Source organism: Linepithema humile, chromosome 4 (genome assembly GCF_040581485.1).
Source record: "Linepithema humile isolate Giens D197 chromosome 4, Lhum_UNIL_v1.0, whole genome shotgun sequence".
Lineage (NCBI taxonomy): Eukaryota > Metazoa > Arthropoda > Insecta > Hymenoptera > Formicidae > Linepithema > Linepithema humile.
In genome coordinates, this window is record NC_090131.1 from 17,187,660 (window position 1) to 17,209,197 (window position 21,538).

The 21,538-nt window shown below is 31.1% G+C and overlaps 6 protein-coding genes across 12 annotated transcripts; 2 read left to right on the top strand and 4 right to left on the bottom strand.

Annotated features, from left to right (window-relative positions):
• Positions 1-82: 82 nt before the first annotated feature.
• Ctf4 (Chromosome transmission fidelity 4) lies at positions 83-4,472 on the bottom strand. Its single transcript, XM_012367093.2, has 13 exons — positions 4,271-4,472; positions 4,064-4,178; positions 3,759-3,910; positions 3,577-3,685; positions 3,255-3,497; positions 2,968-3,183; positions 2,592-2,879; positions 2,290-2,506; positions 1,970-2,194; positions 1,667-1,887; positions 1,365-1,607; positions 887-1,256; positions 83-810 (listed from the first exon to the last, which is right to left on the bottom strand). The coding sequence occupies exons 1-13, from the start codon at positions 4,345-4,347 to the stop codon at positions 458-460; spliced, it is 2,829 nt and encodes a 942-aa protein (XP_012222516.2). The 5' UTR covers positions 4,348-4,472; the 3' UTR covers positions 83-457.
• Positions 4,473-4,638: 166 nt separating this feature from the next.
• On the top strand, positions 4,639-7,975 carry Tom20 (translocase of outer membrane 20). Its single transcript, XM_012367200.2, has 4 exons — positions 4,639-4,900; positions 5,309-5,400; positions 5,625-5,798; positions 5,879-7,975. The coding sequence occupies exons 1-4, from the start codon at positions 4,780-4,782 to the stop codon at positions 5,921-5,923; spliced, it is 432 nt and encodes a 143-aa protein (XP_012222623.1). The 5' UTR covers positions 4,639-4,779; the 3' UTR covers positions 5,924-7,975.
• On the bottom strand, positions 6,390-12,109 carry Hmbs (porphobilinogen deaminase-like protein l(3)02640). The gene is made up of 6 exons (XM_012367147.2): positions 11,634-12,109; positions 10,967-11,039; positions 10,399-10,582; positions 9,639-9,909; positions 9,249-9,565; positions 6,390-9,115 (listed from the first exon to the last, which is right to left on the bottom strand). The coding sequence occupies exons 1-6, from the start codon at positions 11,685-11,687 to the stop codon at positions 8,941-8,943; spliced, it is 1,074 nt and encodes a 357-aa protein (XP_012222570.1). The 5' UTR covers positions 11,688-12,109; the 3' UTR covers positions 6,390-8,940.
• A 1,105-nt stretch (positions 12,110-13,214) lies between these two features.
• On the bottom strand, positions 13,215-15,440 carry LOC105672297 (protein max-like). 2 transcript variants are annotated; one of them, XM_012367148.2, is made up of 4 exons: positions 15,257-15,434; positions 15,128-15,187; positions 13,741-13,975; positions 13,215-13,450 (listed from the first exon to the last, which is right to left on the bottom strand). In XM_012367148.2, the coding sequence occupies exons 1-4, from the start codon at positions 15,293-15,295 to the stop codon at positions 13,308-13,310; spliced, it is 477 nt and encodes a 158-aa protein (XP_012222571.1). In that variant the 5' UTR covers positions 15,296-15,434; the 3' UTR covers positions 13,215-13,307. The 2 variants fall into 2 exon arrangements, with proteins under 2 accessions (XP_012222571.1, XP_067209073.1); XM_067352972.1 differs by lacking the exon at positions 15,128-15,187 and having other exon boundaries at positions 15,257-15,440.
• Positions 15,441-15,918: 478 nt separating this feature from the next.
• Positions 15,919-18,009, top strand: Dbp45A (putative ATP-dependent RNA helicase Dbp45A). The gene is made up of 6 exons (XM_012367158.2): positions 15,919-16,103; positions 16,232-16,425; positions 16,555-16,899; positions 16,975-17,147; positions 17,287-17,642; positions 17,715-18,009. The coding sequence occupies exons 1-6, from the start codon at positions 16,031-16,033 to the stop codon at positions 17,942-17,944; spliced, it is 1,371 nt and encodes a 456-aa protein (XP_012222581.1). The 5' UTR covers positions 15,919-16,030; the 3' UTR covers positions 17,945-18,009.
• Positions 17,931-20,668, bottom strand: LOC105672304 (lethal (2) k09913). Of its 6 annotated transcripts, XM_012367162.2 has the most exons (8): positions 20,407-20,668; positions 20,119-20,318; positions 19,866-20,005; positions 19,509-19,775; positions 19,169-19,437; positions 18,847-19,024; positions 18,615-18,778; positions 17,931-18,034 (listed from the first exon to the last, which is right to left on the bottom strand). In XM_012367162.2, the coding sequence occupies exons 3-7, from the start codon at positions 19,953-19,955 to the stop codon at positions 18,638-18,640; spliced, it is 945 nt and encodes a 314-aa protein (XP_012222585.1). In that variant the 5' UTR covers positions 19,956-20,005; positions 20,119-20,318; positions 20,407-20,668; the 3' UTR covers positions 17,931-18,034; positions 18,615-18,637. The 6 variants fall into 6 exon arrangements, with proteins under 6 accessions (XP_012222585.1, XP_012222586.1, XP_012222583.1 ...); XM_012367163.2 differs by lacking the exon at positions 17,931-18,034 and having other exon boundaries at positions 18,345-18,778; positions 19,866-19,986; positions 20,407-20,667; XM_012367160.2 differs by lacking the exon at positions 17,931-18,034 and having other exon boundaries at positions 18,345-18,778; positions 19,866-19,986; positions 20,066-20,318; positions 20,407-20,667.
• Between the last annotated feature and the right edge of the window lie 870 nt (positions 20,669-21,538).

The following is a 21,538-nucleotide window of genomic DNA, read 5'->3' on the forward strand; positions in this document are numbered from 1 at the left end:
AGAATTAATCTTAATAGAAGTTTTTTTTTTTTTTTTGACATAACAGTACGAATACACAAATATAAAAAGAAAAGAAAAAGTGTAAGATGTTTCTATAATTGATATCATTTAATGTCAAAAGATAAAAAGAATGATAAATAAAATTTACTACAAGTATTGTATATATAATTTGAGAACATACACACGGTGTATGCAAGGAGTATCTGTTGGATTGCTTCCATTAGTACTTTATATTAGAGATTTTTTCTTATTTCTCGAGAGATGTGCCTTTTAAGCTAAATATATATGACAAAATTGCACCAAAATATGTACCAATAACATTAAAATCCGGTGTTTTCAAATTTTTTTTATTATATAAAATTTGGAAATCCAACAAATCACCCATATTTTAATTAAGTTGTTAAAAACCTTGTAAATTCTAGGATTAAGACGATTTTCGTAGCCGATAACATAAGATTTACTTGTTATATGCAAACGCGCTGAGTTTGCTGCTTATAGATCGCTTCACTTCATTACTGTCTCCGTTCTCCGAATCCGATAATTTTCGTTTCTTTGAAAGCTCTGAAGATCCACTCGCGTTATCTGAGTTTGACTCCGCTGTCTCTTCTTTGTATCGTGTCAATCCGACTCTAATTAATTCGGCGGCACTCATTTCGGGAAATTCTTCCTGCAAACTCTTTTTATTTTTGGCGTGCCAATTAACGAACGATTCTTTCTTAGGCTCAGACTTCGGTTTTGATTTAACAGGTGCAGTTTTAATTAATGCAGGTTTTTGAGGTTTCTCTGGTAAAGTGTTTAAGCCGTCTAAACCTGTTGCAATACAATGCAATACAATAAGAAAATATTTCTAACAATCCTTTAGAATCCAAGAAGAAATAATACTTACCTCTTGGTGATAAAGGTGAACTACTGGCTTTTAAAAATGGATTTGTTCTTTTTAATATCTGACTCATAACCAACGGTTTAATCTCCACTTCCGGTTTTTTAAGAGATAGTAAAGGCACATTGTCTTCTTCTTGACTATTAATACTAGAATTATTATCGTTGTTTGTAAAAGTGTCTTGATGATTTTCCGTAACTTCTTCCCTTGAATCTTTGGCATCCGACTTTGCATCAGCGATCGTTTCCAGTTTATTTGCCAATGCCATTTTATTTATGCGCAAGGCGTATCGTATGGCTAAATCTATTGCTCTAGTTGATGCGATTTGCTCGCATATATCCACTGCACGGTATTCCAAATTGCTTCTGCAGGCAAGCTGATTACAAGAACGATTAAATTATATAGGGCAAATTAACAAAAAACCGTGCATTCAACAATCAAATAAAGTAAATATTGTCACTAAACGTTATTAAGAATTACTTACTGCTATCAAAGTTAATAATGCCTCAGTCTCATCCAACGGATTGGTTCCCATCTCCCACAGCTTACGTTCCTTCTCCGTTTTTTCAGATTTCGGTTCGCAGAGAGGCGCAGACAGACTTACTTCGGTGATTATCGGACGCGGAGTTGTCGGTGGATAATAACTGCCTTTGCAAAGAATGCAACGCATATTCCGTTCTTGTTCGCTCACACCGATTACGAAGTAATGATCCGCTTTACCTTTGTCCTGAAACAGAATCTCCAATTGTACAGATTACCGAGAACTTCACTCATGATTTAAAATACCTGTATATTCGCATCGCACCACACTCTCCATTGACAAGATCTCTTATCGTATATTCTGATGACATCATCAGAATCCATTATAGTAGGAGAATAAATATCGGATAATCCCAACCACATAAGATCCGATGCTGGCGAAAGGGGAAGCATTAAAGTTTGGCTGCGCAAATGTACTCCTTGTATTTGTATCCATAATAGATTTATATTCTGATCACCCGCTGGACCTTTTTGTCCCCCCCCCCCCAAAAAAAATTATTTAATTATTTCGTTATTGATTTTTGTGTAAAATAAATGAAAGTTTCTTACCAACTCCAGCATGATAAGCTATCACAAGATGATTTCCTAAACCATTCATTGCAACTACAGGTCCAGGCAGGGCTAAGATTTCACGCTGTGTTCCACCTATCATAAATATCCTTAAATTTCTCCTAGATGTTGCTACTGCTACAAAATTATCGCCAACTGCCAAACATTCACTCTCTTCATCTTCTGGCAATTCCAGCGACCATTCTTTGTTTCCAGAACCCCAACCTAAGTGCGAAGAAATAACAGAGTTTATTGGACATTTATTTGATAAAAATTTTATTTGCTTTCTTTTGTTTTCCGTATATAATAAACTAACCAACCTTGCAGAGCTATCACAACAACTTTGCTAGGTCCCTCATCTGAAGATGCACAGCTTAAAGCTAGTGCTTGAGTAGACAAGGCAGCCATAGAGTGCCGCAAATAATTACTTATATGCATGCTGCGATGAACTGTAACATCATGGAACTCCACTTCAATGCTACATTCTTCTCCATCCTCCGATGAAAAACACCTAACCATTCCCACATCATTCCACATCTATAAATATCATACAAAGAATAAATTTAACTCTGCTATAAAAGATTACTATAAAAATGTATATAGTATAAGTGTTATATTCTACCATAAAATACGATAATAAATGAGAGGGAGTTGATCCTGGTTGGAAAGATGATTGCAATTTTATATTAGGCATAAAAGCTTTGGCATCACAAAGAGCCTTTTCAGAGCCTGCATCGGAGTGACTCTTCTGATCATCTTCCAGATTGACGGAGGCTTTAATTTTATTCAAAGATATCACATTTTCCATATCATCGTCATCATCGTCCGTTAAAGCAATACCATTTTCTATTACATCTTCATTTCTCTCAAAATTCAAAATTTTCTCATTCTCAGATTTACCAGCACTTACCTAAAAAAATTATTGAAACACATTGTAGAGATTAATTAAATTCTGAAATATATATATATAAAAATATATGTATACACATAAAATTTACCACATCAACACATCCTAATTTTCCTAGCGCATCGCAGAATGCAATTTCGTCGGAATGATCTATGTGCCATACTAATGCTGTGATTTTGGAATCTTGTTCATGTTCAAGATATCCAATTACTTCTTTAGTTTCTACATTCCAAACAACTATCTCTCCATGCAGTGAACTAGCGGCAATACGTGTACCACATTCAGAAAATTTACAAATGTTGAGTTCCTGTATAAAGATAAGAAAGCAGTAATCCACTATCAATTGTAACTATGAAAAAACAAACATGAGTAACTTACAGTCCTCAAGGTAGGACATTTCAATCTGTACAATTCCTTCCAGGATGATCTTTCTACTACAACTATATCTTTGTTACATGGATATGCCAGGCAACTACCATCAGTACACTTAAAAGAAGGTGTAGAATATGATTTTGCTGTGAAAAAAGAGTTACATTTTGGCACAATATTATTCCAAACATGTACAGTTTGTTTTTCCTTAATGTTCCATATTCGAATAGATCCATCTGCACCGGAAGATGCCTAAAAATATTTATTTTAAGCAATTTGGTATATTTTACTTTTACTAAAAAGATATTAAGATATAATACATAATACATACCAGAAATTCTTCTTTTGGATCCAAAGATAAACCTAAAATGGGTGCCTGATGTCCTTCTAATTCTATACTATCTAATGTATTGATGTTTGTAACATGTATCCGCATATCGCTTTAAAAAGAAAAAGTTATTCTATTACTAGTACATAAATAATGTTAAATATAAAGTTTTATATATTACATACCAAGAACCAGATATTATTAAATTACTGTCTTTCGTCGTTGCTAGTGCTGAGACTGGTGCTGCAAACCTAGTAACTATTCCTTCCTTCTCCAAATCTGGATAAGTAAGTATTTGCACTGTATTATTATCATTTCCTACAAAAATTTTACCATTCTGAAATAAAAAACTTACATGTAAAGTCATTTTTATTTATCTATTTAAAGAATTTTTATGGTACAATAACTTTTTGTAGAATATTTTTATAGCATTTACATGCATTATATTATCAATAACTTTTATTATTAATGCTTTACAATTATTAATCACCTTTGAAATGGCAGTTATTGCTTGTTCTGAGATGCAACTAGTGATTGGATCATCATCCATTAAATTTAACCAAGATCTAACATCTCCATCGCATCCACAAGTGATGAGACCTCTCCTGCAATCACAGAGATATTTATTAATAATAACTTAAAACAAATTATGTGTACACATAAAAATAATATATTTAATTCCACTTTTTCTAATTACTTTTCACCAGAATAATAACAAACGTCGGTATGCCCTTCTTGATGAGCATATCGCATGGGTTTCCTTATCAATGGCATATTCACTGGATCACTAAGATACTTGTATGTTTCGTTAATTACAAATATTTTTAAACCCTTTTATATTTCGCTACTACATCAAATACGAAACACAAGCTCAACGGCCATAAAATATAAACCATCTTTGTATATGAAACGTCAAGCGGTAGCACGTCGAACTTCGACGTCGCGATATTTATCGTCGATAAAGATGGTATCGATTTTTTCGAAAGTAAATATTATCGTGGCTGGCGATTTAAGTGATGTTAATCGTTGCCGTTAGATAACGTGTGTTATTCGGCAACTGCCATATTTTGTCCAATATCCAGGCTGTGAATAGAGGATCGCTAGCGCGCGTACAATAGGGAAAGCAACTTTTTCTATGATGGCCGTGAGTGCGAGGAAGGATTTGTGAATTTTGTCGTAGTATTGGAATTTATACACTTTAGTACAATGATGTCCAAAGCCGCAGTAGGCATAGCTGTTGGCATCGCCGGAATTTTCGTCGGCTATTGCTTTTATTTCGATCAGAAACGCCGCAGCGATCCCGATTTCAAGAAAAAGCTCCGGGAACGTGAGTTTGGCAATTCTCCTTTTTTCCACTCTATTCACACATTTTTAGACACGCTCAAGCCGCGTGACTTTGTTACGAAGAATTTTAAATGAATATTAACTAATCGGTTTCTCATAAAAGCAAATATGATTTTTCTTTGTATAATGTAATATACGTGTAATATTAATCATCATTTTGATTAATATTACACGTTTTAATATCATACGTTTTATGCATGTGCACATTTCCTATATATAGAGGATGTTATTTATATACAATAAATCTTATCGCAATATTGATCATTGTATTAAGATTAGTTGCACACACACAAATATATCATCTTGTAATTTTTTAAAATTAATAAAATAACATTTAAATTGTTTTTCTATTTCCATCAAGAAAAGTTTTACTCTTATCTTATGTTATTAGGTAGAAGAGCCAAAAAACAAGCACAAAAAGCTTCTTCAAAGATACCAGATTTAAGAGATCATGAATTAGTGCAGAAATTCTTTTTGCAAGAGGTAAAACTTAGGATTAATTTTAGTGGCTTATATATGAATATAGTTTGAAGTCCTGTGAAAGTTTGCGAAAGGTTCAAAAATTTTCCCAAAATTTTTTAGAAGTTTCCCTAAGGACAGGGAAAGTTTCCGGAGCTTCAAACTATATATGAATATATAATTTTAATGTTTAAATTGTTTGATCAAATATAATTATATCTAATATTTTATTATTATTTGTAATTTAGGTACAACTTGGAGAAGAAATGCTTGCTTGTGGAGAGATAGAAGGTGGAATTGAGCATTTAGCTAATGCAGTAGCAGTATGTGGACAACCAGCTCAATTGTTAACTGTTCTGCAAAAAACTCTGCCACCACCAATTTTCCAAATTTTGGTACAACGATTACCTATGGTTGGCCAGGTATAAATTTGTATAAAAAAGGATAATCTTTTAAGATCTCTTAAGGTAATATTTTTTCTTTTCTGTTTGCTTTTTTGCAGAAACTAGTATCACAAACTCAAATGGCAGAGGAAGACGTCGAGTAGATTAATATAAAGTTGACAATTCTTAAATAAAAAAAAGCTAAGCTCATTTTTGCACAAATAGGTGCAAACATAGTTTATGTTCAAAAAAATCTTAGATAATTTGTCACCCTTTAATGAACTTCCATTTTCCTTGGCAACATACAAATTTTTATAAACATTCAATATTTTGTTTTGCTACAAGAGATTTGTTTATTTAAATATAATTATATTTAAATATAATAAATTATAATTTATTATAATTTTAAATATAATAAATTTTCATTATTATATTCTTTAAATATAATGAATTATATTTAAATAATTCTGACAAATTAAAAACAGATTAAAACTTGTGCAATAATTTTTTTGAAATTGATGTTTAATCCTTATGTAGATAAGAATAGTAGATAAATCGATAAATATTATTAAGAAATATAAAGAAAATGTTTAGTTAAAATAAGGTTTCAGATATGTTGTGAACGATATATTCAATACAAAATTTTGGATTTTATTAAAACATTTGTAATTTGAATGGATCATAAATCCACATAAATCCTTAAGACGTAATTGTTACATTACAGTATACAGTTATTCACTCTTATTTATATTGAATTTAACTGATTGCATATTTTGACAAAAGGTTATAATTCCTTATGGTTTATTTACACATACTACATTCATCTACTGTTTTCACCAATATAATCTTCTGAAAGTTTTCGTTTTTACTATTTCATAGAATTATATGTACTTATATACCTGTTTTGTTATACAAATTAAACATTTATTAAAACGAGATATAGTTTTCAAAGCAATTCATATATGACCACTTTAGTCTAACTCCAAATAACACATATTCTATATATCTTCAGGAATTGACATCAATAAAATAAATTTAATATTTATGCTTAAATTAGGTGTGTTCAATAGATTGTCACTGTCACATTTGCAATACTGCACTTTACATATATGTTGCCTTACCTTATTGCAGTGAATGTGAAGAGGTGACTTGTATTAATCCTTAGATCAAATTATAATCTTGTATAACTATTATAAACTTCTGAACTATGATGGACATCGAATATGTTGTGTATCACTGCAAAAATGAGATTTACTCTCAAAGATACATTATTATATTCTGGAAGTAGTCACAGATAGCTGGGAGATAAATATTGTAAATTTTGTGTGTCACTAAAATGTGTGCAGAAATATATACGTATTTTATAGATAAAATATAATGTCACTATATATAAATGTTATTTTAAACATAGACATATGTTGTTATTCCCGATGGCATTCAACTGATATATAACAAAGAGTTCACATATATCTACTTTTTGTATAAGAAGTTATATTCTTATAAAGATGTATTCTTAAAAAAGCTGAAAATTAAATAATTTCTATTACAGTATACATATGAAATTGTACTACATGAGCACACAAATTTGAAGAAATAAAAAATAATTAAGAAATGTTTACTTCCTGTAACTTTCAGGAATATTTTGCTTATGTACAGAGACTATATTATTAATGTAAAACACATAAAAGTATTGTTTAAATTAATACAATAAATTGAGAAAAAGAAAGCAAAAATAGTTTTTAATAAAATCATTTTTTATAGAAAAAAATTGTTCTATAGAATAAAAATGTTGCTTTAGTGTAAACTTATATGTACAGAAATTGTGTTGCTTGAGAGTATAATGCCCATTTCCACCAATGTAGATTAATTTTAATCTCGGTTCAACTTATTCTTCATCTTTTTCTAATTCTTAGAACTAAAAAAAGATGAAGAGTACGTTGAACCGAGATTAAAATTAATCAACGTTGGTGGAACCGGGCATAAATCTTCGAATAAGATTTAAATCTGTAAGACGTAGACAATATGTTTGAAGACTAGAAGAATTTGACGCGACAAGACTGTGTCTCTTGATATATTTATTAGTTTGAAATAATATAGAAATAGGACATATGCTTTTTTTATTAATATATAACATGTTATATACAAATTTAACTTATTATGGCCTTACTAACTCTCACGTACATATATATATATATATATATATATATATATATATATGTAAAAAATTAACATCTTCATGAGCATATATATAAAGATAATAGATAAGAAAACCCAATCAAGAGATAATAAAATTTCTTACATGAGTTTACATAATACTTTTTAAATATATTACCTTACATAATAACATTTCAAGACATAAAATGATTAAGATTGAAAAGGTCAATCTTTAATCTGTTCCTACAAAATAAGATAGAGAAAAGAAATTCGACAGTATTTTACAACAAAATTGAAGATATGTACACTCTTGAGCTATATAATGCCTATAAATTCTGTGCGTATAAAACTTGATTCTTATAATCTGTTTAAATGGAAGTGCATATGTCATGCTGATTGTTCCTGACTCTGTACATGGCAGTGTATTCACAATAGACTGAATTATTTCCAACCATTATAAAATTTCTGCTATATTTACTTTATTAACAATAACAAGTTATAAAAATATAATTGATTATATAACATGTTTAATAATTATTAAACATGTTATTAGTAACAAGGATCCTCATACCATACCATTCCATTTCATCGAAATAGAAATATATTAATGTAGAACATATATCTATATTAATATAAATCTGTAAATATCTATATTAATATAGATTATATAATAGGATTTGCCATATAAAATGTAATTATTGTGGTTATTCATTCTCGTTTGGGAAAAAGAAGTGCGGCATATGATATATTCAATTATTTTCTAATATTACATTTATTTTGTACTTCTTTTCCTCAAACAAGAGTAATTAACATGCGCATAATGTGTAAAACAGAATTCGAAAGAGCAAAAATATAATGATGGAATTTGTACTGTGATCGGGTTTTCCATCTTGAACATACATAAGTAAAAATATGTGACAAAATCATGAAAATTCATAATCGAAATTATCGACAATCGTCATTTTACATTGACGTATTCTCTAAATGAACATTTGCAACCAAAAACCAAACTAAAAATCATATCTAACTATTTTGTATCCAAGATTTCATTTCTAGCTTGTGACATCACGTCAAGAGCATTTTTCTCTATAAGATTCTTGGCTAAATCTTTACCAAGTAGCTCTGCACCGAGAAGACTTATACTGTTTACTTTACCAGGAGTAACGCTGCAGTAAAGGCGGGGTTCTTGATACGGACATTTCCTGTCGTGAGAAAAAAACCTAAGTCAAATTTGATGTAGAATAAATCAAATCTATGTTAAAAATATTCGTTATTGTGATGGAACATCAGTATCAACATCTTTCGACTAAAATTTAAAAATTATGTTTAACTCACCGCGGAGGTTCACCGTCGTCATCAGGTAAATACAATTTACTTTTCGAAGTATTTGTAACTAAGGTTTGACCATCCAACGACCAAACAGCACCAGTAATTGTTAACTCCTCCTCTTTTAAGGATGAAGATACTGCAACTGGTGCGGAACATCCGCCACCAAGAGTCTTTAAAAAGGAGCGTTCACATACGCATCTTAACGTAGTTTCTACATCAAACAGTGGTTCCAACAAAGAACGTATTTTGCAATCTGATTCTCGGCATTCAACGCCTAATGCACCTTGACCGATGGCATAGAGAGCTTCCTCAGGCTCTAGAAGCTGGAAAGAAGAAAGTATATTAATGCAGATAAATTTAACAGAAATATCAGCAGATTTAAAAAAGGAATCATACTTGACTTATTCTGTCTTCCCAGCCCATTCTTTTTAAACCAGCGGCAGCTAATATTATAGCGGCATAGGGGCCTTTTTCATCGTCTAATTTTTTTAACCTAGTGTTCAAATTTCCACGAATACTTTCTATCTTTAAGTGAGGCATGTTCCGCGCTAGCTGCGCAGATCTACGTAAAGAGCTGGTACCTATGACACTACCTTTTGGCAAAGAAGATAATGTTTCACCTTCGAATTTCTTTGACATAACAACTGCATCACGCGGATCCTCACGTCTGCAAAAAAATACATTATTGATATAAATATTAATATTCCATTTATTATGCAATCCAGTTTTGTCTATAGAATACTTTATGAGGAATTTAAATTAATTTTTTTACAAATATAAAATTTATTTGCGAATAATCTATAATATTTTAATGTCATTTTAAATATCAATTAGAATTGACAATTTCGAAATGTTGAGATTGCAATAACTTTTCAAGCAATTAAAATCAATCCTTAATATTGTGCAATATTACAAGCTAATATGATTCAGGAGACACATTTATAAGGACAGTAAATCTTACTTTCATGAGTATGATAATATATTTACTCAGTTGAATTTAAAATAGGTGTCTATAAATCATTGGACAAAACAGGATATAAGATAAATGAGTCAGCTCTTGTTTATAAGAAATATTTAAATTTTGTTATGACTTAAAAAATAAAAAAAAAATGTCCTTAATATTTCAAAATTCAAAACTACATTCAAGATAACTTACTTTAATATCGCACCTAAAGCCATTCCTTTGGGCAATGTTGTTGGTAAATCTTTTAACGAATGCACCACAAAATCAACAGTACCCTTTTCTAAAGCTAGTTCCAACTCTTCAGTAAACAGAGACTTTTCTCCGATCTTTGGTAAAGATTTGTCCAGAATCTTATCCCCCTTGGTATGCATTGTTACTACAATTTGATTTCAAATTAGATACAAAGAATGTAATTTACAAACTTTTATATGCTAAATCTTATATGCTTATATGCTGGAGTTTTATACATGTGTAAATATCTTTTATGTAAATATGTGCAAAGTGTAATATGCACAAATACAAATTAAAGAAGCACTAGTCACAAGCGCTTCATATATATATATATATATATATATATATATATATATATTATGTAACAGTATAAAAAAACACAAAAAAGATCATTGATTATGATATTAAGAAATTGATATCAATATTAAACACAGATTTTTTAATGAGTCAAATTAATTAAAGTTACCTATGGCAAATAATTAAAACAACAACATAATGTGCTATTACATTAGTACGCATACTTGCTTACCTATTTCGAATTCTTTTTTGGGATGAATGTCTTTTAGGCATTGTATCACATGCTTAGTTTGTATCAAGGCCAACTAAAAAAAAATCAAAAGCCTGCATTATTCATCTTTAAAATGACGCTAAGAATTGTGACATAAACTAAGCGTCTATACAACGTACAGAATGATTTAATTTAGCTAACAAATAATCTAAAAAATTGATCTAAAAAAATACAACGTAATATGTATTTCTTAAATTTAAAAATTGATCTAAAAAAATACAATGTAATAATATATAATATTCCTTTAATCAAAGAAATTAAATACGAATCATCGTGAATTGTCGTTAAAGCTCAAAAAACGCTGAGTAATCTCATCAATGATATGCGCACCGACAAGAAGTCACAAAATGACATGTGAAATTAATTACTTTGTTTATGATAGACGACTTACAACCTGAAAAATTAATGGAGGGCCATATGTAATGTATTTATCAGATAATTGCATAATTATCTGATTTTAAAACAGAATCTTCTAGAATAGGAGACATGTTAAAGTCGATGTTATCGCATGACTCGCCGAAAAAAACCCAGAGTGAGTATTACAAATTGACGCAATACTCGGTCCATTTACAGATTTCCTGTTCGTAAAGCATTCTGGTGAGGTGAAAGCCGTTTACAAAATATTTACCTCGCTTTTTCGCGATCCAACGTGGATTACGTCACATTTCTCCGTGCCGTTCATCGCCGCCCTTTGAATACTCGGTATAATTTAGCGTAAAATTCACGGGTAAAAGACAGACAGAGGGATTCTTTTTGGAATGTGTCAAATACAAAACATAATTATGAAACGATCGGAGGGATTGGGTGGAGGACACATGGACACTTTCACCAAGAAACTGCACTCATTTCCAATGACTACGTATCTTCGATAAAGCAGAATAGGAACGTAATAAGATAATTTGTGTTAGGTTACGTTTCACAGTCACTGGCACTGCAGCAGAATGTGAAATTAATGAATGAAATTTGGAAGAATTATGATAAGCTACAGAGAAGCCATGCTGGAGTTTCGCAAAGCGACTGACGAGCGAGCAGTGTGACCAGATTTGAGACAACGATGCCAGAAATGTGCTGTCCTCTACACCATTCTGCACGAGAAACAGATGATAACAATATTTCGAATAAGGATTCTCGAGTAAGTTTGAATACTGAACTACAGATGGCATTACTTGTTTTATTTATTAAAAAATTTGAAATATAGCATCAGTTAATTAATGTTTGTATAAAATATATATTGTCCATTTTTAATTTATACTTGTAATGAAGAGCTACCATAGTTGAAATATATATATGCGGCAATTTCAAGAGGTTCAAAGTAAAAATGTAAATAGTTTTGGAAGGTCACAATTATTTAATATACATATATATGTATACTATTTGATATATAATGCATACAATTTTTAGAGTAATTGTTTTTTATAATTTTTTTTTATTTATTATTTCACAAAAGTAAAATATCTAGAAAATTATAAAAAACAATTACTCTAAAAATTGTATGTATTATATATCAAATAGTATACATATATATGTAGTAAGTATATATCAAATAGTATATGTATACTATTTGATGTAAAATACATACAATTTTTAGAGTAATTGTTTTTTATAATTTTCTAGATATTTTACTTTTGTGAAATAATTATTAAAACAAACATAAGCACACCCAATTTTGGATTACAAGTGTATGATATTTATGACAGATCAATATTGTCAGAAATTTTTGCGCATAAAATTTATTTTTCTCTTAAAAAATTTTCTATTAAATGTACCTTGAATCCATCCTTTTCTATCCAAAATAATTATTTTAATAATTATCACAGTGCTTGATTTTCAAGAGAGATATTTTGTCTTTTGAGACTCTCATTATACGACAATATTGATCTGTCATAAATACAGCAGTACATCCCATACAGCACAAAACATCCTCAGGATATCCTCAGGACATCGAGGATTTCGGTGTCCTAAGGATATGTAGGATATTTTGTGCTGTATGGGATGTACTGCTGTATTTATGACAGATCAATATTGTCGTATAAGAGTCTCAAAATACAAAATATCCCTCTTGAAAATTAAGCACTGATAACTATTAAAATAATTATTTTGGATAGAAAAAGATGGATTCAAGGTACATTTAATACAAAATTTTTTAAGAAAAAAATAAATTTTATACGCAAAAATTTCTGACAATATTGATCTGTCATAAATATCATACACTTGTAATCCAAAATTTATTAATTATTATTAAAGTAATAAAACATTGTGAAAAAAAATTTTAGATTACGTGTCTAATTGTTAGATTACATGTCTAATTGTAAGATAAATTATAACATTCTACTTCGCTATCAGAAAATTCTGAATCATCATCGTAGTCGTTCAAAGCCGGAATAGGTTTTCCTTCGCGTTTCAGTTTGGCATAATGATCACTGATGAGTTTTTCTAATACATAAACTGAAAAAAAAATTGAATTAGAAAGAAGAAATAAATAACATCTCATTCTTGCTTATTTTATCAATGTAGTGCTAATGTTCTTTAGCTACTTTACAATAATGTATGTTCATATGTATGTATGTTCATTACGCACTTATTATATGATGCAAAATATCTGTGCAGTAATACATAATAACATCATTAAAAGTTATAGAAGCCCTTTAGTTAGTTGTAAGTCTAATTGCAAGAGAAATTCCAAAGGAAACAATAAAGGAATACTACTACTATTACATAAAGAAAGAGATAATTACCTTGATTTTCAAGAAAAATGTTTTGTCTCTTAAGATCCTCATTATACTGCCGTCGGGTTAGGTTACTCTGCCGTAGTTTTCGAATAAACTTTATTGATTCCCTTAGGATATGAGCTCTACTTGCAACTTTTTCTGCTGCCAGTTTTGGTATGGTGTCCCTGAGCTTTATAAACTTGTCTTTGATGTGATCTCTTCGTTTTCTTTCCAAAGCATTGTGATGTGCCCTTTTCTCCGCCTAATATTATATAGAATATTCGAAAATAAGTACATTTTTTATTTCTAGAATAAAAGAAATAAATCATAACCAATAAAGCTAAACAATTTAATAATTTTTAATAGTTATTATATTATTAGTATAATAGTAACTCGTAAAAACTGTGTTGAAAAATGGAGAAACAATTTTTTATCAGCTATGTTCCTGTAATAAAAACTTTACACACACACAAAATACAAAATTATAACAAATTTAACAAAATATATTTATAAATCACATTAAATTTGTCAGTTTAAAATATCGTCAAGCATTATTAATACCTTTCGTCTATTCATTTTTGCGTAGCTTTCTAATCAGACAATGGGCTTGTTCGTTTTAGCTGCACTGGGGCAGCTCTGGGTCTGCTCTAAACAAGATAATACAGGACAAACTATTTATCTGTCCTGTATTATCCTGTGTAGAGCAGAACCAGAGCAGCCCCAGTGTAGCTAAAACGAACAAGCCCACAGTGTACTACCAATAGGTCTGTTCTTTATAGCTGAACTGGCTGTACTAGTTCAGAGTTTATCTTTTTCCCTCCACATTGGAAGGAGAAAGATAAACTCTGAACTAGTGCAGCCAGTTCAGCTATAAAAAACAGACCTAATGTCTACCGTCTATTGTCCACAGTACGTTACTTATAATATTAAAATTTAAGGATTTCTGGTTATATTTTTTATATTTCTGAATATTAATTATAATAAATTTAAAATTGAAAAATGTATTATCAAACTAAAAAGACATTTTACAAAATGTAGTATACAACAAAAAAAAAGTTATGAAACGTTTTATGGATATGTTAACACTCAAAATATTAACGAAAAAATATTAACAAAATATTAACCTTAATGGAAAGTTCGGCGTAAGTCACTGGTCGCACAAAAAACTTATTTACGCGGCAAAAATGTAAATAATTGTCTTACGTGTACATGACCTTGCAAATTGTAGCAAACTTTTTTTTTATTTTGAAGCATACGGATGGCTAACGTTCAAAATACGAGGTTAAGTACACCTAACATTGCAATACACATATCAAACACGAAGAAAAAATTTTGTGATAGAAGCTTGCTTCAATACGACTTATGGATCTAATTATCAGCGACAAAGAAAATTCTAAGCTACGAAAGAACATACCTGAGAATGGTATTGCGTGCTATTAAAATGACTCAAAGTCGAATCTGAATCATAGCTATCCTGCAAAAAAAATGCTCGATCAGAAAATTTCACGGAATCGTACGATTTACGTCACTTACTATTACTTACATCGCTTTCGATGTCAATATCACGATCATCATCACTCATTGTGCAGAACAAGACCGACAATACAATAATTTGTAACAAAGAAGAGTTCGCCTCAAATTCAGCCGAAACAGTCAATTAACGTGCTCGAAGAGAACTGGATAGAGTAAAAGGCAGTATTGCTAGACGAACCGCTTTTTTCCACGCATACCAACGCATACGCGGCGCAGCAGTTATGAATCCAGGCTGCGTTCCGAAATACCGCACTGCCAGTATTGAAAATCTACAATATATGTTACGTAAACTATAGATTTTCAGTACTGGCAGTGAATTTCGGAACACAGCCACAATCGATCCTCAGGAAGATTCCTATAGATTTGTTCGCGTCGCATGCTCCAATATGCTCCTACTCGCTCCAATACGTTCTAATCTATAGTACTACGTTACGTAAACTATAGATTGGAGCGTATTGAAGCGAATAGGAGCATGTTGGTGCTTGCGACGCGCACAAACCTAAGGCTGAATTCCATCATTTGCCGCGCGAATAAAATGGGATGTTTTGATTGGTTAATTCGTGACGCGACGGATAACGCCGACGCGTGACGCGCTTAGTGGAAATTCGGCCTGAGGAAAAGTCTTTGTCTATTATCTATAGTAAACGCTTCGTATACTATAGATTATAAATAGAGCTTGCACTATGGGTGTAGTTTCTGAACGCACCCCAGGATCAGTAGAAAGTGAACACATGTGTTAACCTGGAACAAATGCGTGACGTTAATTATAACAACATTAAACAATATGAATGAAGAAATAAAAAGTTTTTCGGATCTAAAACTAAACTCTTGGCTCCTTACACAATGCGAATCTATGGGTAAATAGAATTTTTAGAAATATAATTGAAGGCACTTACTATTACAAATTAAAAATATTTGTTTAGTATTTGAGATGTTAAGCCAATTTTAAAATACAGTATATTATTAATCATATTACTTTTTTTAGGTTTAAAAAAGCCCACTATGATTCAGCAAAATTGTATTCCTCACATATTAGCAGGTGAAGATTGTATAGGCTGTGCCAAAACAGGTAGTGGCAAGACTCTTGCATTTGCTCTGCCTATTTTGCAAAAATTATGCGAGGATCCATATGGTATATTTGCTCTTGTGTTAACACCAACAAGAGAATTAGCTTTTCAGGTAAAATAAAGAATATTTTATTTTTATTTTTGATTGCATTTCATACAAATTACCTAGTATTTAATAAAATGTACATACTTGTATACATCATCAACTGGTTCAAATTTTGTTATATTGACATTATTTTAGATTGCTGACCAATTTGCCGCAATTGGTAAAGCTATCAATTTGAAGAAATGTGTAATTGTTGGTGGCATGGATATGATGGTGCAAGGATTGGAATTGTCTAAACGGCCACATATAGTTGTGGCTACACCAGGTAGATTAGTGGATCATTTGGACAGTTGTGATACATTTTCCTTGCAGAAGATTAAATTTCTAGTATTGGATGAGGCTGATAGACTGCTGGGTGGTCATTTTGATGAACAACTTAAAAACATATTTGCTGCAGTACCCAAACAGAAACAAGTATTATTATTTAGTGCCACAATGACAGATGCTCTTGATAAAGTAAAACAAATAGCTTCCAGTAAGGTATATTTTGACAATATGACTATATTATATTAAATTATATGCAACATGATGTAAAAATCACAATTTTAATTTTAGGTTTTTATATGGGAAGAAGAGGATGATGCTGGTATTGCTACTGTAAGGGAATTAGATCAACGTTATGTGTTATGTCCTAAAGATGTGCTTGATTCATTTCTGGTAGAAGTGATTAGGACATTTCGTGCCACAAATAAGAATGGCTCCATCATGATATTCACAGATACTTGCAAGTATGACAATTGTTTTCTTCATAATAAAAAAATTCCAAAAGTAGTATTTACATATTCCAATCTAATATGTGACATATATGCGTACATTATCTATGACAACTCTATCATATATTTATGTATTTGTAAATTATATATTTAGGCATTGTCAACTATTATCAATGACGCTGAATGACGTTGGATTTACGAACGTGGCCCTTCATGCGATGATAAAACAGAAGGAACGCTTGGCCGCGCTAAACAAGTTCAAGTCCAATTATGTACAGATTTTGATTGCTACCGATGTCGCGGCGAGAGGCTTAGACATTCCCACAGTAGAACTGGTCGTTAACCACATAATACCGAATGTACCGAAAGAATACATTCATAGAGTTGGCAGGACAGCTCGCGCAGGTAGAGGTGGTATGGCAGTTAGCCTCATAACTCCGAATGATATCAAATTATTACACGCGATTGAAGACACAATAGGTACTAAATTAACAGAATACAAAGTAGACGGTGAGTATATATTTTATCTCGATCTTTCTAGTTTGAAAATTACAACAGATTAATCATTTTTTTAAATCCTAGACAAAGAAATTGTTACAATTTTGACACAAATATCGGTGGCGAAACGGGAAGCGGAAATTAGATTAGATGAGACTGATTTCTACGAAAAGAAAATGATTAATAAACGGAAAAAATTAATCTTGGAAGGCAAAGATCCGGATGAGATAGAGGAACTTCTAGAGGAACAGAAGAAAAAACGTAAAAAGCCAAAGAAAAGAAAAAACGCGGAACAAACAATTGATATAAAATGAAACTTTTAATGTACATATGTGATTTGAAATATATATATTAAAAATACTACATACAATTATAATAAGTCATTGTTGATTCCATTATATAGCCTATAAAAAAGATAAAAAAAATGTTTTACTATTATATTATATTAATCTTATGTGTGATAACTTACAATTCCATATTAAATAATTATAAATAATGATGCATTTTATCATATGCAATTCTTTTAAAACCAAGTGTACAATTTAAATTAATAAAAATTAACAATTTTTTGCTTTTAGATTATATATCTTTTTTTTTAATTATATATATAATATATAAATAAAATTATATATAATTTCCTTTTTTGATTGCCCTAATTGTATATAAGATTTTCAAAATTCTTTAAAATTTAGATCTATAAAATTATAACACTGATTGGTGTGTATATTATGTACTGTATATTACGTACATGTATAAATGTACACATACACGTATAAGTATAAATGTGTTGTTACAAATGTACGAAGTGTAATGTTAATAAGGGTTGTATTCCAGCAAAGGACACAAGTTGACACAAATCGACACAAGCATCACTCTGTTATTCAATGAGCAACAGAGAGAATAATACTTTTGTGTCGCTTGTGTCTCTTGGTGGAAAACTACCAAGATATAGTGATATAAAAAATACGATATATATTTACATACAAGATAATGCGCCTCTGTGATATTTAAAGACGTGCCTTGATTTTTTCTTCGTTTTGTATTAAATTTAATTTTTGCAAAAAGGCGTAGAGTTCGGCAACGTATTCCTTAGGATAAATATAATAGTGAGCAACGTGCGGCGACTTTTCGAATATTTTCACGTAAGTCTGCAAAATAAATGTTTTTTATGCAATTCTTTCAGAAACCTTCACTTTTAAGTAAACGCAAGTCTTACCTTTACTCCTAGAGATTCCCAAGTATCACGTAAATTCATATTGCTAGTTACCGTTCCAACGGGATCAGTTTTGCTTACAAAAAATAATGCTGGTACGCGTACGTTCGCTGTATAAAATACTTGACTAGAGCGAATATAGTACTGTGTTGATTGCTCATGGAACGTCTTCATATGATATCTAAAATGTAATTTTGTATTAATTAAAATTAATTGAATAAGTTATGTCTCAATTGTTTCACATCTAATTTTTCACTGTGTATCTTTCACTGTGCAATCTTTCACTGTGCAATCTTTCACTGTGTAATCTTTCAGTGTTACTTACTCTATGTATTTTCGCAACATAGATTGCAACATCATATTTTTGGGAAATACCGCGCGAGGAAAGCCTATCGGTATTTCAATAACATCAGCTATACTGTCCCACACTTGTCCAACAATTCTGTCTGTAATACTGCTATATTTCTCCTTGTCGCTTTGTATTAAATCTAAAGCCTCACCCCACATGTAACCGCCTACCGAAAATCCATGCAACAAAATTTGCTGATAATTTTCATTTTGTTTCAAAAAAGTTAATAAATCTGCTGCAACTAGCTGAAAATAAATTTTGAACTTTGCAATAAGTGCACTAAAAAAGTAGCCTGAAAAAATTCTATCGTACTTACTCTGGAGCCCTTTGCGGGCCACATAAGTTGCCAAGGTGCAAGAGACACTACAGCCACATCAAAACCTTGCTCCATGTACAAATTAACGAACTTCATAACATGTCGTCGCTTTGATAACAGCCAAGTAAGGATAACTAATAAAGGCCGATTGTTTACCACATTCACGTTACGCGCCACACTCTTGGATGATACATTGTCTTGTGTAAGAAATTCAATATTTTTTGAGACATGATGAGAAGATAACATACGCGCCATTTGTCCAATACCCTGAAATAATATATGAATGTAAGAAATTTTTGAATAGAATTGATACTCTGATGTTATCATATAACAAGTACAGATAAAAGCATACTTTACCAAGTACTGATTATGCTTTAATGGCTGTGATTGTGCATACCAATTAATTTGTCTCCCTGTGAAGGCACTACGCAAAACTCTAACGAACATTACGATAAGAAACTGTCTTTCTTATATATGCCTGACAACGAAATCAGTTGCTTTAATCAGCATCGAAAAATATATAAATAAATATTAATGCCTGTTATCAAACAACTTACTCAAAAAGAACTTGTCCGGCGAATAATTTAGATAACCACTATAGTGCATTTACCTAGCCCACTTCAGCGATTCCACCGACTTCACATAATGAGTAACACGTCACGATTGGCTTGCCGATTATTTCTCGTACATATAATTATCTCGTATCTCCTCCTTCTACTTTCCCTCTCTTCGAATACTACGAAAGTTCAAATTCCACTCGACCAGTTGATTAACATTTTTTGATCCAAGTCCAACCAAAAGTGCTTTTTACTGAAACGTAGCCATAATCAATGCGGCCATTCGTGTCAAGCGTGGTTGTATGATGTCTCATGCGTGATCATCAAAATTATATACATACCACTACACACAGCTGTCCCCACTTGGCGGGTCGCAAAGTAACAATATTAGCTCAATTGTTACTGAAAGAATTCACAAAGACTAAAGTTGAGTGACAATTCGTGGTGGTTAATCTTTATCAAGGAACGCTTAACAAAATTTTTATTAGACTGGCATAAGAATTTCGAAGTCAAGCCCGGTTAACATGAATATATACGGCTACTAGCTAGACCGGATTTATCCATTTTTTCTTAAGAGATGTGAATGCACTTCCGCGACTGCGCTCACGATTGCACGAACAAAATGATGAATAAGAGGGAGAACACGTAACATGTGTATTCTGTGTGTATATACAATAGTTCTTTTTTCAATGAAGATGATTTTTTACCTTTATATCATTAATCTATTTGTAAATGATAAATATCTATCTTTAGCTCTCTGATAGATCCATATATATCTATCTCTCTATATAGATAAAATAAGAATGTAATCAATCATAAAGACAAACAAAAATCAATTATAGATAATAGATTCTGCACTTGTCATTTTTCTCTCTTATTTTAAATAATACAAAAAAAATTACAAATTATAAATATTATAAAACACTGAAAAAAATAAATATCATAGAATATAAATTCTTATAAATGCATTTACATAGAAAGTACTGAATATCTGAAAACTCATTTCCTTGACATATATTTCTTTCGGATAATAAATAAAATGAAAAATATAGTTCTTTCATTTTCGATCGTTCTCGCGATAGGCTCTACTGTTAAAACAAATGAAAACGTTGAATTTACTTTTCACATCTGATATGGGCATGTGCCTCATTCTAATTCTTATCATTTGCAAATACAACTGTTTTACATATTTAAATTTTAACAACCAGGCAAATTATGCCAGAAAGAAGCCAGAAAGAAGCGTTTTTTATAATGGCACATGGCGTAATGTAAATAAAAACAATTGAAGATGATTGATTCGAATGCGTGCTTAAATGTAAGTCCAGTCGATACTATGCAATCTGCCAGCCAGTCCGTCACCCAACCGGCTGACCATTTATTAACGGTGGCAGCTTTTTCCAACGCTCGCCGCCGGCCACTAATCGCATGTCTGCGTTATTTAACGCGTGAACGGAGTCCTTGCGTGCGTCTCGC